This window comes from Schistocerca nitens, chromosome 5 (genome assembly GCF_023898315.1).
Source record: "Schistocerca nitens isolate TAMUIC-IGC-003100 chromosome 5, iqSchNite1.1, whole genome shotgun sequence".
Taxonomy (NCBI): domain Eukaryota; kingdom Metazoa; phylum Arthropoda; class Insecta; order Orthoptera; family Acrididae; genus Schistocerca; species Schistocerca nitens.
In genome coordinates this window covers 668,708,585-668,725,299 of record NC_064618.1, presented here as the reverse complement: position 1 = coordinate 668,725,299, position 16,715 = coordinate 668,708,585, and the positions used below count along the sequence as shown (strand labels likewise).

The 16,715-nt window shown below is 39.1% G+C and overlaps 1 protein-coding gene across 1 annotated transcript in view; it reads left to right on the top strand.

The window, feature by feature from the left end:
• The window catches only part of LOC126259590 (uncharacterized), a 93,045-nt gene extending 80,500 nt beyond the window's left edge, over window positions 1-12,545 (top strand). Inside the window, exons 12-13 of the mRNA XM_049956502.1 lie at window positions 11,775-12,050; window positions 12,135-12,545. Of these exons, the coding sequence (XP_049812459.1) occupies window positions 11,775-12,050; window positions 12,135-12,504 (646 nt within the window). The 3' untranslated portion in view covers window positions 12,505-12,545. The remainder of the gene's footprint in view (window positions 1-11,774; window positions 12,051-12,134) is intronic.
• The last annotated feature ends 4,170 nt before the right edge of the window (window positions 12,546-16,715 follow it).

The following is a 16,715-nucleotide window of genomic DNA, read 5'->3' as shown; positions in this document are numbered from 1 at the left end:
ACCAAGGACATGTTGTAGTGCTAGTTCCCACCCACGGAGTTCTGAGAAACTGGTGTCTGGAGGAAGAATCCAGATGGTGTGTGTTGTTAAACAGGCACCGAGGTCATGACTGTCAGATTGTACAGCATGCTCTGCAACAGAATTTTTTGTGTTGCCTGTATACACCCTCTGCCTATGCCAATTCATCCTGACTGATAACTGGGTGTTAGTCATGCTGATGTAAAAGGTTGAACAGTGTTAACATATCATCTGATATGACATGTTGTTTCACAGGTAGCTCTCCCTTTGATTTTATATATTTTTCTAGTTTCAAGGGTGGAATAGGTGGTAGTAGGAGGGTGCATAGGGCAGCTCTTGCACGGGGGGGGGGGGGGGGGGGAGAGGTGTTACAGGGGTAGGAGCCGTAGGGTAGGGAGATGAATGGAGAAGGAGCATAGGATCTGACAAGGATGTTGTGGAGATTGGGAGGGCTATGAAAAGCTATTCTAGGTGTGGTGGGCAAAATCTGACAGAAAGTATCTCATTTCAGTGCATGATTTTAGGAAGTCGTGGCCTTGTCAGGATAGCTGACTGATACTTTCAAGACCAGGATAATACTGGGTGACAATTGGTGTCCTCCGAAGTTGTTCTTTTGGAGGGATCAGCAGTACCGTGATTGAATGTAAATGCCCGGGAAACATGCTTTTGAACTATGCTAGTGGGATAATTATGTCAAGTGAAGGTGGAAGTGAGAGTGGTTGTGTATTCCTGTAGAGTGTCTGTATCCGAACAAAAGATACGTTTGCTTCGAATGCCAATGCTGTATGGGAGGGAATGTTTGACATGGGAAGGATGGCAACTGTCAGAATACAAGTCCTGTCGTCTGTTAGTGGGTTTGATGTGGATGGAAGTTTGTAGCTGGCTTTTGGTGAGGATGAGATCAACATCAAGGAAAGTGGCATGGGAGAGGGTATTTAGAGATTCCAGGAATCCATACAGATTCCAGGAGTCCATACAGCAAAGGTGTCTTCAGTATATCAAACCAAACCAGGGGCTGAAGATATATGTATCCCAGGAAAACCCTCTCAAAGTGACCCATGGAAAGGTAGACATAGGAAGGAGCCATCCTGTTTCCCATAGCCGTACCCCTGATCTGTATGTATATGACACCCCTCAGAGGTGAAGTACTTGTTAGTAAGTTGGGTCGAAAGGTTGAGAACACTGCACTGTTGTGACTCGTTCTTGTGATTGAATTATTACAGGTCTGGGAGGCAGTGGTGAAGGCTGTGTGATGTTAAGGGGGTTGGCCAAGCTTGGTTTGTAGGAGAGGAGTGGTTGTTGATGGTGTGGATATTTGGGGATCTGCAGAGGGAGAGGAAGGGAAACACCATTGTTGACATAGTTTAGGAGAAGGTGGGATAGCTTTTTGAGCTGAAGTCTGGCATGTTGTTACAGTCTGTAGTTGGCTTGGCAGATGATACCATCCAGAGAAACAAGAGGGCAACTAACTGTAGGATCTTGTAGAAGATTTCCTAGATCATCTGAAATCTGTGCCTGTTCCACTACCACCACACATGTTGCTCGTCACCATTGATGCCATCTCCCTCTCTCAGTACCAACATCCCCCATGTACATGGTCTGTCTGCCACTGAAAATTTCCTCTGTTAATGCCCATCTGATTCCAAGCCTATGACATCCTTCACTCTCATCTTAATCAACTTTGTACTTACCAACAATTACTTCAGCTCTGAGGGGCAGACTTACAAACAGATCAGGGATATGGCCATGGGAAACAGGATGGCTCCTTCCTACACCAACTTTTCCATTGGTCACGTGGAGAGGGCTTTCCTGGGATCCATAAATCTTCAGCCCCTGGATTGGTTTTAGATTCATTGATGACGTCTTTGCTGTATGGACTCACAGTTAGGCTGGCCTGTTAACATTTCTGGAATCTCTAAGTCTCTTCTCCCAATTAAATTTCACATTTTCCTACCCAGTCCCATGTTACTTTCCTTGATGTTGATCTCATCCCCACCAAAGGCTGGCTACAAAATTCCGTCCACATCAAACCCACCAACAGACAACAGTACTTATATTTTGACAGTTGCCGTCCTTTCCATGTAGAACATTCCGTCCCATACAGCGTTGGCATTCGAAGAAAATATATTTGTTCGGGTGCACTCTCTTTACAGCAATACACTACCACTCTTCACTTCAACCTTCACTTGACATAATTATCCCACTAGGATAGTTCTAAAGCACATTTCCCAGGCCATCACATCCAATCATGGTACTGCTGATCCCTCCAAAAAAAACAAATTCGGAGCACACCACTTGTCACCCAGTATTGTCCTGGTCTTGAATGTATCAATCAGCTACTTTGACAAGGCCATGACTTCCTAAAATCATGCACTGAAATGAGATCCATTCTGTCTGAGATTTTTCCCACCACACCTAGAATAGCTTTTCGTAGCTCTCTCAATCTCCGCAATATACTTGTCAGACTCTATGCTCCTCCACCCCTCTCCCTACCCTATGGCTCCTACCCCTTGACAAACCTCCGGTGCAAGACTTCCCCTATGCACCCTCCTCCTACTACCTATTCCAGCCCTGAAACTGGCAAAACACACAAAATCAAAGGGAGAGCCACCTTGAAATGACAAATGTCCTATACCAGCTGTTATGTTAACAATGTTCAACCTTTTATAATGGCACAACTACCATCCAGTTCTCAGTCAGGGTGAATGGGCATATGGAACACACAATATTCTGTTATAAAGCATGTTGTACAACATGACAGTCGTGACCTCAGTGCCTGTTTCACCACACACAACATCTGGATTCTTCCTCCAGACACAAGTTTCTCAGAACTTTGCAGGTGGGAACTAGCACTACAACATGTCCTTGGTTCTCGCTACCCATCTAGCCTTAATTTATGTTAATTCCTTCCGTCTCAGCATTTATTCACAGTAACTACTCCTTTCTTCACTCCATTTCAGTTTTCGAAATCTTTCATTTTCTGACTTTACTTTTTGGTGTCCCCCCTGCCACCTCTGTTACATGTAATGCACTTAGCTTTCCACTCTTAACTCGTGCACGATGTTTTAGTAGTAAACTCTGTCTTGCATATTACGCTGTTTTTCAGCTTCAAGCTCTCAGGTTTTCAAATCTTGTCTGGTGCAGTCCCCAACAATCAGTTTTTCCTTCTCATCCCATTTGGTAGGTCTTCCCTGACCCGGGGTTCTGGGTGACTTCTCTAAACTGTAGCCCTTTCTCTAAACCTCTCCAGTTCTTTTCCTTCAACCCTGTTCTTTCCCCTTCAACTCTTCCACCAGGAGGAGGAGCCACTGGCTCCAAAAGCTTGTGAAAGTTAAATCCGTGTGTGTGTGTGTGTGTGTGTGTGTGTGTGTGTGTGTGTGTGTGTGTGTGGTCCGAGCCGCCAGAGATAAGGCTGTGACTGAAAACTAACGAATAAGTACTTAAATTGTTGATATTCTAACCAGGGGTTTCCATTGTTTGAAAAACAGAAATTAGTTGCGTTTTTTGCACTACATTAGTCATACAAAATTACTTAACTCTTTGGGCCCTGAGCCATAGCGCATGAAGTTCTACCACAAGGCCTAGCTGTTTTTGTGTATTTTAATTTACTACAACTATTAAATGGTTTTTGTTATAGTAATGGCATTACCCTTATTGAAAAGCCTGAACTTTCTAGTTTGAAGCTATGTGTAATACTTCATTCTTTTAATTAATATTTTCTTTCATGAAACTTTCAATTATAGTGTTGTTTTTGAAAAGAGAAAAAATTGGTGAAGGATATATGCACTTAATGCTCAGAAGGAAAACTACATCATTTTAAACAAGAATTTTAATAATTATTTATACTGCTTGTTTTATATACAGTAATTTCCTTTGGCTTTATTTTTAAGATGCAATTTTGGTCTTTGTATGATAAATTTTGAAGCACGGTAGTTTGTACAATGCCACTTTGCATTCACTACACTGGTAGCTTGTGGCTTTGCGCCACACTTTCCCAGTAAGCTTTTTGCCTCTCAGAGAACACACTACACATTGTTTTTGTTTCTCTTTCTTGCCTATTTCTGTCTCAATCTTTTCCAGAAAATGGTTTTCAGTTGATAGTCTGGAGAGTCCCGATGTACCAGGTTGTGGTTAGAGATATCTGCTGTCCGCAAGACCTGCACAGATAGTTGTCATAAACTGTGATTATGTGAGGCATTTTCCAGTTACCTTGTCGTACAATATACTTGAATTTATCTCCGCCATTAGTATTATGTGGAATGACAACTTTCTCCACCACATCACAATTCGATGCTCAAAAGCCCCGTTTGATAGTTATTGGTCTGATAAGTCAACACCCAACTTGTTTTTATTATAGCCCACTACACAGGCTGGTTTTGACTTCTCTCTGCCTCTCTTATCAACAAAAGTCAGAGTCTCTGCAGTGTGCCTTGTACTTATCATGTACATATTTCTTTTGTCCTTCTAACAGAATGCCAAGATATTTCCTTTATGCCTAAAAATTAGTTCACCTCGCTGAAGTTTCGGATCTTTTATAGCAGGAGGTAATCCCTGTCTAGATTTTCTTGTAGTTCCCAGAAGAGCAGTTTTTGCAGCTTCCAGTTCTGAAGCAAGGACTGGGCTGGTGTAGAATCAGTCTGTAAACAAAGTGTAACCTTTTCCTGGCAGATTTCCAAGGAATGTTTTTACGAGTGTCACTGTGTGAGACCTCTCACTTGCATAAACAGAAAAATTCAAGACATAACCTGTTTCTGACTCTGACAACATGTACAGTTTTATACCATATTTGTTTGGCTTTTGTGGCATGTACTGCTTGAAATACACACGGCCACGAAATTTGCACATGCCTTCATCAATTGTAATGTTTTGAAAGGGTGTATATGCTCATGAGAAATTAGCAGAGACCATATCCAGGAGTCGTCTCACCTTGTGCAGTGGGTCATAGCCAGCTTCTCCTTTCTTCTTAGCAAATGAATTGTCACTGATGTGAAAGTTTCTCAAAATAGAAATAAAGCTGCCACAGCTCAGGATGTTTGGACAGAAATTACATGACACAACAGGATCCTTGGACCAGTGCTGTCATATACGGGGTCTCACACTTGCACACATATGGACTGCAATGGCTAGAAATTTTCTTATTTCTATGAGAGTAACTCCTTTCCACTTTGATAGTGAGCAGGTAGGGGAAAGGGAATTTGTGCTTCATAATTTCCTTATGCTTTGTTGTGCATACAGATTAGTTTGCTGCTTTATATGATTCACCATACTGTCTGTAAGTAAAAACAAAAAGAAGTCTAGAGGTGTGCTGTTCTGGTCTAAACTGGTAAGGTTGCACTTTCCAGAGTGTCCCGAGAGTGGATAGATCTTTGGCACATGATCAGTAGGCATTCAGCCTTTATCAAAATCGGTACAGTATGAAGTTCTCGGTCTCTCACTCACCCTTGGTTGCCCACGCACTTCAGGTGTGGTATCGGCAGGAACAATGGCAATACATGCTTCTGAAGAATTTGGATGCTCGCTCTCCTTGTCTGATTCTACTATAAAAGTAGTATTTGCAAATAAAATCACTTACTACTGTGGTTACATATTGAAACCTCTTTCAGTTGAAATCTGAATAAAAAATATTGTGTATTTTTTTATCTGCATTCCTTAATTCAAGACTCAGAATCTTCTTCTTGAATATAGTCTGTCATCATCAGAATCGAGCAAATAATCATCCTCCAAAAAATCAACATCACTTTCTTCAAACTCGCGTGATAACTCAAGAGTGATTTCATCATCTGTTAATCTACGCTTTCCATGATGATACAACTGAGTACTTGCAAAGCCTCACAAAAAAAGCAGTGGTTCTCCCTTGACCACCAATTAGCACCATTTATCATCAAATACTTCAACTATAACCTCTGCTGTGCCTCACAGACCATTGGAAGCCCTACGAACATGTAAAGGAAGGAAGCGGAAGTTCGAGCACATGCGCCCATAAAATTACGGGTGTTGGATTTTCGGGTTGGTCAGGCACGCCCGTATTTTTTATGGGCGTTGGCTCCTAAGTGTTAATATAGATTAAAAAATCTACTCACAAAGTGGCGGCAGAACACACATATAAAAGATGGTTGTAATTGGCAAGCTTTTGGAGCCAGTGACTTCCTCCTTCAGGCAGAAGGCTTGAATAGGAAGGAAGAAGGGTGAAGGAAAAGGAGTGGAGAGGTCTAGGAAAAGTGGTCGATTTTGGGAAAGTCACCCAGAACTCCAGATCAGTGAAGACTTACCATACAGGATGAGAAGGAAAGTCTTTCCTTTGTGACCAACAGTGGAATTGTTTTGAACAATTCTTCATATTCACATTTATAGATAAGCAAAAAAATTATCTTCCAGCCACAGTACAACCAGCCCAAAGTTTTTGCAAAGCAATATATACATCAGAACTGTTGTCAAAATTATGAAATAGTCAAATCTACAGAGTATGTCTGCTCTTGGTGGGTTTCACTGGCAGAACTTCTAATGCAGAGAGAGATATGAATGATGATACTAACAACACCATAGCAGATAGAACCACAAGTGTCAGTGATAAAAATAGTTCAAAAATAGGAAGAAGAAAATCGGACAAATCAAAAATATTATTACACACTTCACTCGGCATGAGATTTTACTGGATTAAAGAAGAGAGATAAGATCTGGATGATTGATCTACATAAATATGAATGAGTATAGGAAAAATAAAATGCACTTACATCTTATTGAAATGGTTAAGTAACCAATCTGAAGAAACTGTTTGGTGCAGATAACTACATATGTTGAGACTATGACATTTGTTGTAAGGCTCCTTCTTTGAAAATACAGCTTTTACTAAGCACAAATTATGTAGAAATAAATCACATAAAATAATAGTTCCTGACTTGTGGAAATAGGCAAAATGAAAAATTTCTGGAAGTTAATACTTTTTTGCCAATACAACACACTGCACATTTGTTGCATAATTCACACATTAGTACAGTTGAACACCGTTTGGAGGTTTGACTCGGAAGTACTCAAATGTGAACCACACTCTCGGTGCACCCATAGTTTCGTTCATTGAAAATACAACTTTTGATTGAATGATAAGGGAAGACAGTACTGCATTAAGCAGACTGACAAGTCTTGTGTGCTAGACAACATTGATGGCAGTTAACAACAAAATCCAAGTCACTATCCAGGAAAAAGACCATGTAGCCCAGGGTCATCGTCAATAGGTAAAACAGAGAAATTGTTAGGAATGCCAGATGGTTGTGACAAGAGGGTCTGTGCTGGTCCACAGCAGCCCTTAAATTTGCCATGGGTGTTTTTGCCACATGATCTGTTGTTGGCAGATGTACCCTTCCATGCCACACCTAGTGATACCGATATATGCATAATTATATTGACTGAGTTGTTAATAGGTGCACCAAGATTACAAGAATATTGACTTACCAGATCATGTAGTAGTAGTAGTAGTAGTAGCTGATCAATCATCAAATGAAGTTTCATGACAGATCCAGTTGAAACTGATGAACAAGCTCAAATGAATGACAACTACATCAAAGGGACAACCACCCCAGACAAACATGATTAGAGAGACTCACCAACATGTTATTGAACGTATGTGAAGCTATACTTGTCCAGAGATAAATACTGTTGCTACCTTGAAAGAATGTGTCTTATTTGAGTGTTTATTGTTTGAACTGATTTGCGTGAAGTGTAAGTTAAAATGTAAGTGCCTGCACCCTCCACCAGACAAAACAAACAAGCTATTTTTACAGGATAACAATTATTGAACTATATGAAATAAAATTGTCATAACTTCTGAATGCTTTGTGTTAGGACATTCAAACTGCATGGTTAGCTGCAGGACATGATTAGGATTAGTACATGCTGTATGGTCTTGTTTAGCAATGAAGCCCACTTTCATTTAGATGGGTTCATCAGTAAGCAAAATTAGTGCATTTTGGGGACTGAGACTCCACATTTCATGGTCAGGAAGTCTCTTCACCCTCAGCCGATGATAGTGTGGTGTGCAATGTCCAGGCACTGAATAATGGGCATGATATTCCTTGATGGCACAGTGACTACCGAATGGTATGTGATGGTTTTGGAAAATGATTTCATCCCCATTAGCCAAATTTACTCTGATTTCAACAAGATGTGGTTCATGCTAGCCGGAGCTCGACCCACATCAAAGCAGGAGAGTGTTTGATGTCCTGGAGGAGCACTTTGGGGGACTATATTCTGGCTCTGGGGTACCCAGAGGGCACTGGCATGGGCCTAGATTGGCCACCATACTTTACGGATCTGAACACATGCTATGTCTTTTTGTGGACTATGCTACAGACATGGTGTACAGCAATAACCCCAAAACCATTGTTGAGCTGAAAACAACCATTCAGAAGGTCATTGACAGCATTGATGTTCCAACACTTCAGTGGGTCATCCAGAATTTTGCAATCCGTCTGCGCCACATCACCGCCGATAATGGCAGGCATACCGACCGTGTCGTAACCTAAATCTGAATATCTGTAGTGGCGTTTACATGTTGAATAAAGAGTGTGCACACTGTAGTTTGTAACTAATTTACATTTTTTTCGTGTAGTTCAATAATTGTCAAATTGTATGCAAAATATTGTACTGTTGCCTGTGTGTGTGTGTGTGCAATAACATTGAGTACTGGAAAACTAAGCAATTGACTGTTACAACACACTTTTCCATGTAGTTCCTTGTTTGCTCTTGTGGTCATGATCATGAGGCACAGGATGGGTGAAAGAAGTGGCCCAGAAAATACTTAGAAGACTGACTTGGAAATGACTCTTGTTAATGAACAGGAGAACTGCTCACCACAGAAAGTGCTGGAACCATGCTTTTGATGCATCTGTCAGTTGCTGTCTCATGTAGGTCTCTGCATGTCTTTTGCATACTCTGTACCAAGTACTTCCCTGTGCCATTATGATCGAGTGCATGGCAGGAACAGACACATTTAGTAACCTGTGGAACACATGAAGAATGGTGTTTATGATTAAGAAAGAGGCTTTGTAGTCAAGTCTAATGCAAATCACAGTTTGTGAAAAACATATGCAGAACTTAAAAAGTATTTATATTTATGGCATCTGCAGCTGTTGAAAGGGAGGATATGAAGAATTTTGCTGACACCTGGTAAAATTCATGGTTTATTGATACATAATGGTTTTGCGGCCTAAAGCTGCATCATCATGTGCAAAGATGATGCAGTTTAAGGCCGCAAGACTGGTTGAGTATCAACAAAATGAGAATTTTACCAGTTGTCAGCAGATTTCTTCTTATCATGTGTGCAGAACTGTTCGCTCGAGTTTGACTGAAAGTGTTCCGACAAAACCTCCAGCAGAGTATGCAGTGCAAAACTTAATAGCTAGATGTGCTCTGTAGTGAATAAAAACCATAACTATTCGAAAGACTGCTTACACTCTGTTTGTCTACCCTCTTCAATAGTGTTGCTATGCAGTGTAGTAGCCGACTTGGATGGGATTGATGGAGGATATTTGAAAAATCTGAAGAAGGGCATCTAGTTTTGTATTATCGTGAAATAGGGGAGAGAGTGCCATGGATACAATATGCAAACTGGAGTGGCAGTCACTCAAACAAAGGCATTTTTTGTTGTGGCAGTATGTTCTCATGAAATTACAATCACCAACTTTCTCCTCCATTTTTTGAAAAATAAAAAAAATAAAAAAAAAAGTTGGTGCTCACGTACATAGGGAGAAGTGAACATTGTAATAAAATAAGAGAAATCAGTGCTTTTCTAGAAAGATTTAAGTGCTTGTTTCTCCCACATGCTGTTTGGCAGTGGAATGTCTCTACCATGCACTCAATTGTGAATTGTAGAGTAATTATTTAGATGTGGAAATGAGTTCGAACATCAGAAGTCACTCCTGTGAAAGCAAGCCTAGAATGTAGTCCACCAGAATCTCAACACTATTTATGTGTGCAAGTGGGAATTAAGAAATAATCACGTCAAAACATTATCAGAAAAGACCTGCATCTGTATCCTTAGAAACATACTGTTGTGCATGAGTTAAAGCACCCAAAGGAACTTTGGCATGTTGAGTTCTGCCAGTGGTTTGTGAGTGGAGTCAGCAATTTTGGATCTCAGTTTTTCATTTCTTCAGATGAGGTGTGGTTAAGCCTTTTAGTGTATGTGAAATCATAGAATTTGCACTATTATTCATCAGAAAATATCAATCAGGGCTTAACAGAGCTATTGTATAACCTCAAGATTGGTGTTTGGTGCACAATTTCTGGTTCTTTCAATGAACTGTTAATGTTAACCATTATGTGCAGAAACTGTTAAATCCATAGCACATCAACTCACAGAAGGTGGATGACTGTATAGATATTTCCAGCAATATGGAGGAACAGTGCACACTGCCTTGATGACAACTGTGTTGTGTGCCTGAGGTGTTCGGTGAGGAGAGGACAGTCAGCAAAGGAGCAAAGGCAGTACAACTTCCTGGCCACCTAGATCACCTGATCTCCTTGCGACACCTGTGGGGTGAATTGAAAGCTCAGGTGTACTCAGATAAGCCTCACACATATGAACAGTTATAGCAAAACATTGAAAACACAGTTGCTGCTGTCCCTCGGGCAGAGTAGCTAGGCATGTCTCACAGTTTCCTACATCGAGCACAGTGCTGAATAATTGTCAGAGGTGGTCATTTCCAGCATTTTCTATGATGTTCATTAACAAGGGAAGACATTTTAGCCATGTTACAGTATGTTATAAGTTAAAATTTTAGATATGCTATGTTCGTGATTTGTCTGGCTCTAGATATCATTCAAATTGTCAATCAGAACAGTTAAGTGTAAACATTATGTGAAGTAGAACATTTGCTTAAGCAAATAGTAGCAGCAGGATCTGTGGAAACTTGGGTGGAAGTTTCTATTGAGTTGTGAGAAATCACTGAAATTTTTGTAATTGGAAGGTATTAATTAGGAAAGGAAATAGGCATGGGAAGAAAATGTTATTAAAATCCTCGAAGGAGTGTATAGTAAAATGAGTGTATGGTAACAATCAATTATAATTGCTAAATTGAAGTGACGTAATGGCAATGTGCTAAGACATACAGTGGAGAGAAATAATTACTATAATTTTAAGTAATTTAAATATAGATTAAAGTAGGTAAAAAGAGAAACTAATTGGAAAGTATGGAGGCAGAAAAGTGGAGAATAAAAAAATAAAACACTGAGAAGTGCAGAAAAACAAATTCTAAAAGAAGGCTAAGGGGTAAAGCACAACTAAAAAATAGATATAAGATGGGTGATTTTTTTGAGTTGAGGGAGGAGGGGGCAGATAAGAGACATAAAACTGTGGGTGTCAGTTGAGATCTGCCAAGAGTATTTGCTATATGACCATGCATAGCATGAAGGTTTTCATATTGAGAATGTAAAAATTATTTGAATGCTGTGGTGAGCTAATACAAACAGTAAAAGGATAATGCCCATCACTAAGGTTCATATTTTATCAATTTATTCTTTATAAGGATTTGTTGATAGTAAATACAAATTTAGATTGCTAGCTAGAAACTGTTTGGTCAGTGGTGAATTGGTCTGTTCTGTTTGGTTATTCTTCAATAATTAATTAGCGAATGTATTATCATAACAATTTCAGAATATTTTTTAGGAGTTAAGTAACTTAGGTTGCTAAAGGAACTAATAGCTGAATGACATTATCACTGATTTGGCATTTTGTTCTGTTCCAAGCTATTCTTGTTTTACAGAACTGACGAGATAGTTGAACAGTCGGAGACCAATTTGCCACCAAATGCAGAGGCTCCGTCCTTCCTTGGAGTTTTGATGAATGTTGGAGTTAACAACAGTGGTGGTAGTGAAGCATGTGATCTGAATGATTCAGGGCTGTCACAAGCTTCAAGCAATGTTTCAGTTAGTTCCTTATCAGCTGAAGAAGAAGAAGAAGAGCTAAAATTTGATACTCCTAATAGATCTGAAACACACCATGCAGATGGCTGTAGACAAGAACACCATACTCTGAAGAGGTAATCTTTCTTTGCGTTTGGATGTTGTGGAAGTAACAAATAACAGTATAAAGTAGCTAATGTTGTTTCACTACTAATTTACAGGAGTGGGTGGCAACGAGAAGAAAGAACATCAGATGCAGCAGATGTCACCTTGAATGGTGCATTGCTCCGCATTGCAGTTCCTAACAGTGACACTGAAGCACAACAAGCGGGTGACTCAAGTGTATCACAGGCTTCAAGTAGTGCATCACTTAGTTCAAATACTGCTGTTCCACATAGTTTCTCTGATGGACCTCTAGTCAAGAGGCGAAAATTTGACTCGGGGAATTCAAGTACAGCTGAAGATCTTCAGGAAGATGAAGAGACATGCAGATCACAGGAGAGTCCCAGAATTAATGTTCATGCAATCACAGTTTTGAATGTACAAAATGTGGTAAATTATAATATTCAAAATACTTCTAATACTCCTTGAAGTAGAAAACTTCTAATAAATCATTTGTGATATTTTTTGTAGATTTGACTGAATGACACTTCTGTTTTATTGTTCTTTAATGTTTCCTTTATTTTAAGTAAGTGTGTCATTGATCTTGAGAGGTTCTGTATTTTAAATGATTTTGCAAGCTTATTGGCTTTGAAAAGGAAGCCCATCTAAAGATGCATCTTAATTTTTCTAGTTCTGGACACGGTAGTAGCATCAACAAGATTATTTGATAAATTTGGCCTATTCACTGAATAGTTGTCATAATTATTTATAGAAACTATAATTTACAGCAGTGAGAGTGTCAAAATTAAGACAAGGTGCTAATCATAAATTAATTACTGGGCATTAAAACTAAAAGGTTCAAGTTAGCATACAGAAATATTGACTTGACTAATCATTGATACAAAAATTATTTTAAATGAGTTAATTGATCAACTGCTTGCATGCATTGATGTAATGTTGGCTCTCAATTTTTCGCCAGTACTCTCTCTTATTGCATTTGATGACAAAGGTGTTACCACATAATCTGTTTCATGACAACACCTGTGTGGATGGATTTATGCTCAATAGCTGTGGTTATATTAGTATTGTTAGCTACATTTCATATATATATTAATTAATCTCAAATGATTATATTACGAAAGACTGCTAAATAATTGTTAGGTGCAGGTTGTACTTCTCAGTACCCAAAAGTTCTTCCCAAACTAGTAGGTATTTATCTTAGTACATTACTATTATTATGCAATTCTTTAAAGTTAGTGCAATATGTTTTGTCTTATTTTCTATTGTAAAATTATAAACAGACAGAATGATTGGGCAGTAGAAACATTCAGGAAGCAATTGCGAAGTACCATGGACTGACACATTTTAAAGTAGAAAATCTTGCATCTCACCCAATCTTGCAGCAGGTGGGTCCTTATCATTTGGTCATACTGATGTGCTGCTCCTTTCCATATTTCCACAATCTATTCCTCTTGCCACCCAGAAGAAGGAACTAACAATTACAAAAACTAAGTACAGTTCTTCAATGTCTTAATGTATCTCTCAACAGTACTTGGAATTTAGCTCTCTGTAGGTAATTATTGTCTAATCATTCTGTCTTCCTGTAATTTTACAATTATCTGAAGTGAATTTTTGTTTTGTTATTTATTACTGTAACATACTGATGGGAAGGAGCAAGCTTTATTTTGTGTGCATACTGAATTAGATTAAAGAAATGAAAAAAGTTATTACTTTTTCTTGGCATGAATAGAACATTGGTGAGCTAAAATAACCAACCTTAATTTATCATTACCATCAGGAACTAATACCAAATGCTGCACTTTGAACTGAGGTTATACAATACAGAGCAAGTATTGATTATGAGACTATTTCATAAGGATCAGTTTTAATCATTGAACAAAGAAGCACAATAGTGCCACCAGATGAAAGAAGTAATTAGAAGTATTTACACTGACCCGAGATGCCTGTGATGTAGGTCTCATGAGTAATAAAACATATCTCTATGGTAGTCAGTCCACTCAAGCAGGTCTGGTGTAATGTTCATGAGTATGGTGATGTGGCTTTAAAATTCTGAACAGTAATCGGTAATTTGAGGGTTATAAACTTTGTTTTTCAACAAACTTCACACAAAAAAAAATTGTATGTCAGTGAAGGGTTTGACCCTCCACAGTAGGTAAACCCCTTCTGATCTGCAACTTGTTGTTGTCTTCACTCCAGAGACTGGTTTGATGCAGCTCTCCATGTTACTCTACCCTGTGCAAGCTTCTTCATCTCAAAGTAACATCCTTCTGAATTTGCTTAGTGTATTCATCTATTGGTCTCCCTCTACGATTTTTACCCTCCACACTGCCCTCCAATACTAAATTGGTGATCACTTGATGCCTCAGAACATGTCCTATCAACCGATCCATTCTTGTAGTCAATTTGCGCCACAAATTCCTCTTCTCCCCAATTCTATTCAATACCTCCTCATTAGTTATGTGATCTACCCATCTAATCTTCAGCATTCTTCTGTAGCACCACATTTCGAAAGCTTCTATTCTCTTCTTGTCTAAACTATTTATCGTCCATCTTTCACTTCCATACATGGCTACACTCCATGCAAATACCTTCAGAAACAAGTTCCTGACACTTAAATCTATACTCGATGTTAACAAATTTCTCTTCTTCAGAAACGCTTTCCTTCCCATTGCCAGTCTACATTTTATATCCTCTCTACTTCGACCATCATCAGTTATTTTGCTCCACAAATAGCAAAACTCATCTACTACTTTAAGTGTCTCATTTCCTAATCTAATTCCCTCAGCATCACCCGACTTAATTCGATTACATTCCATTATCCTCATTTTGCTTTTGTTGTTGTTCCTCTTATATCCTCCTTTCAAGACACTGTCCATTCTGTTCAACTGCTGCTCCAGGTCCTTTGCTGTCTGACAGAATTACAGTGTCATCGGCAAACATCAAAGTTTTTATTTATTCTCCATGGATTTTAATTCCTATTCCTAATTTTTCTTTAGTTTCCTCAATATACAGATTGAATAACATCAGGGATAGGCTACAACCATGTCTCACTCCCTTCCCAACCACTGCTTCCCTTTTGTGCCCCTTGACTCGTGTAACTGCCATCTGGTTTCTGTACAAATTGTAAGCAGCTTTTCGCTCCCTGTATTTTATCCCTGCCACCTTCAGAATTTGAAAGAGAGTATTCCAGTCAACATTGTCAAAAGCTTTCTCTAAGTCTACAAATGCTAGAAACTTGGGTTTGCCTTCCCGTAATCTATCTTCTAAGATAAGTCGTAAGGTCAGTATCTCCTCACGTGTTCCAACATTTCTACGAAATCCAAACAGATCTCTCCCAAGGTTGGCTTCTACCTGGTTTAACATTTGTCTGTAAAGTATTCATGTCAGTATTTTGCAGCCGTCACTTATTAAGCTGATGGTTTGGTAATTTTCACACCTGTCAACACCTGCTTTCTTTGGAATTGGAATTATTATATTATTATATTCTTCTTGAAGTCTGAGGGTATTTCGTCTGTCTCATATATCTGCTTTTGTCATGGGTGGCTCTCCTAAGGCTATCAGTACTTCTAATGGAATATTCTCAACTCCTGGGGCCTTGTTTTGATGTAGGGCTTTCAGTGCTATGTCAGATTCTTCATGCAGTATCATATCTCCCATTTAATCTTCATCTACATCCTCTTCCTTTTCCATAATAATGTCCTTAAGTGCATCACCCTTGTATAAATCCTCTATATGCTCCTTCACCTTTCTGCTCTCCCTTCTTTGCTTAGAACTGGTTTTCCATCTGAGCCCTTGATCTTCATACAAGAGGCCCCCTGTTTCTCCAAAGGTCTCTTTAATTTTCCTGTGGTAGTATCTATCTTACCCCTAGTGATATATGCATCTACATCTTTACATTTTTCCTCTAACCATCCCTGCTTAACCATTTTGCACTTCCTGTTGATCTCATACTTAAGACATTTGTACTCCTTTTTGCCTGTTTAACTTACTACATCTTTATATTTTCTCCTTTAATCAGTTAAATTCAATATTTCTTCTGTTACCCATGTATTTCTACCAGCCCTCGTCTTTTTACCTACTTGATCCTCTGCTGCCTTCACTATTTCATCTCTTAAAGTTATCCATTCTTCTTCTACTGTATTTGTTTCCCCTGTTCTTGTCAATTGTTCCCTAATGCTCTTTCTGAAACTCTGTACATTTATCCAGGTCCCATCTCCTTAAATTCCCACCTTTTTGCAGTTTCTTCAGTTTTAATCAGTTTAATCTACAGCTCAAGACCAACAGATTGTGGTCAAAGTCCACATCTGCCCCTGGAAATGTCTTACAATTTAAAACCTGGTTCCTAAATCTCTGTCTTATCATTATATAATATATATGAAACCTTCCAGTGCCTCCAGGCCTCTTCCACGTATATAGCCTTCTGTCATGATTCTTAAACCAAGCGTTAGCTATGCTCTGTGCAAAAATTCTACCAGGCGGCATACTCTTTCACTCCTTATCCCTATCCCATATTCACCCACTACTTTTCCCTCTCTTCCTTTTCCTACTATTGAATTCCAGTCCCCCATGGCTATTAAATTTTCATCTCAGACCACTGTCTGAATAATTTCTTTTATCTAATCATACATTTCTTCAATCTCTTCATCACCTGTGGAGCTAGTTGGCATATAAGCTTGTAC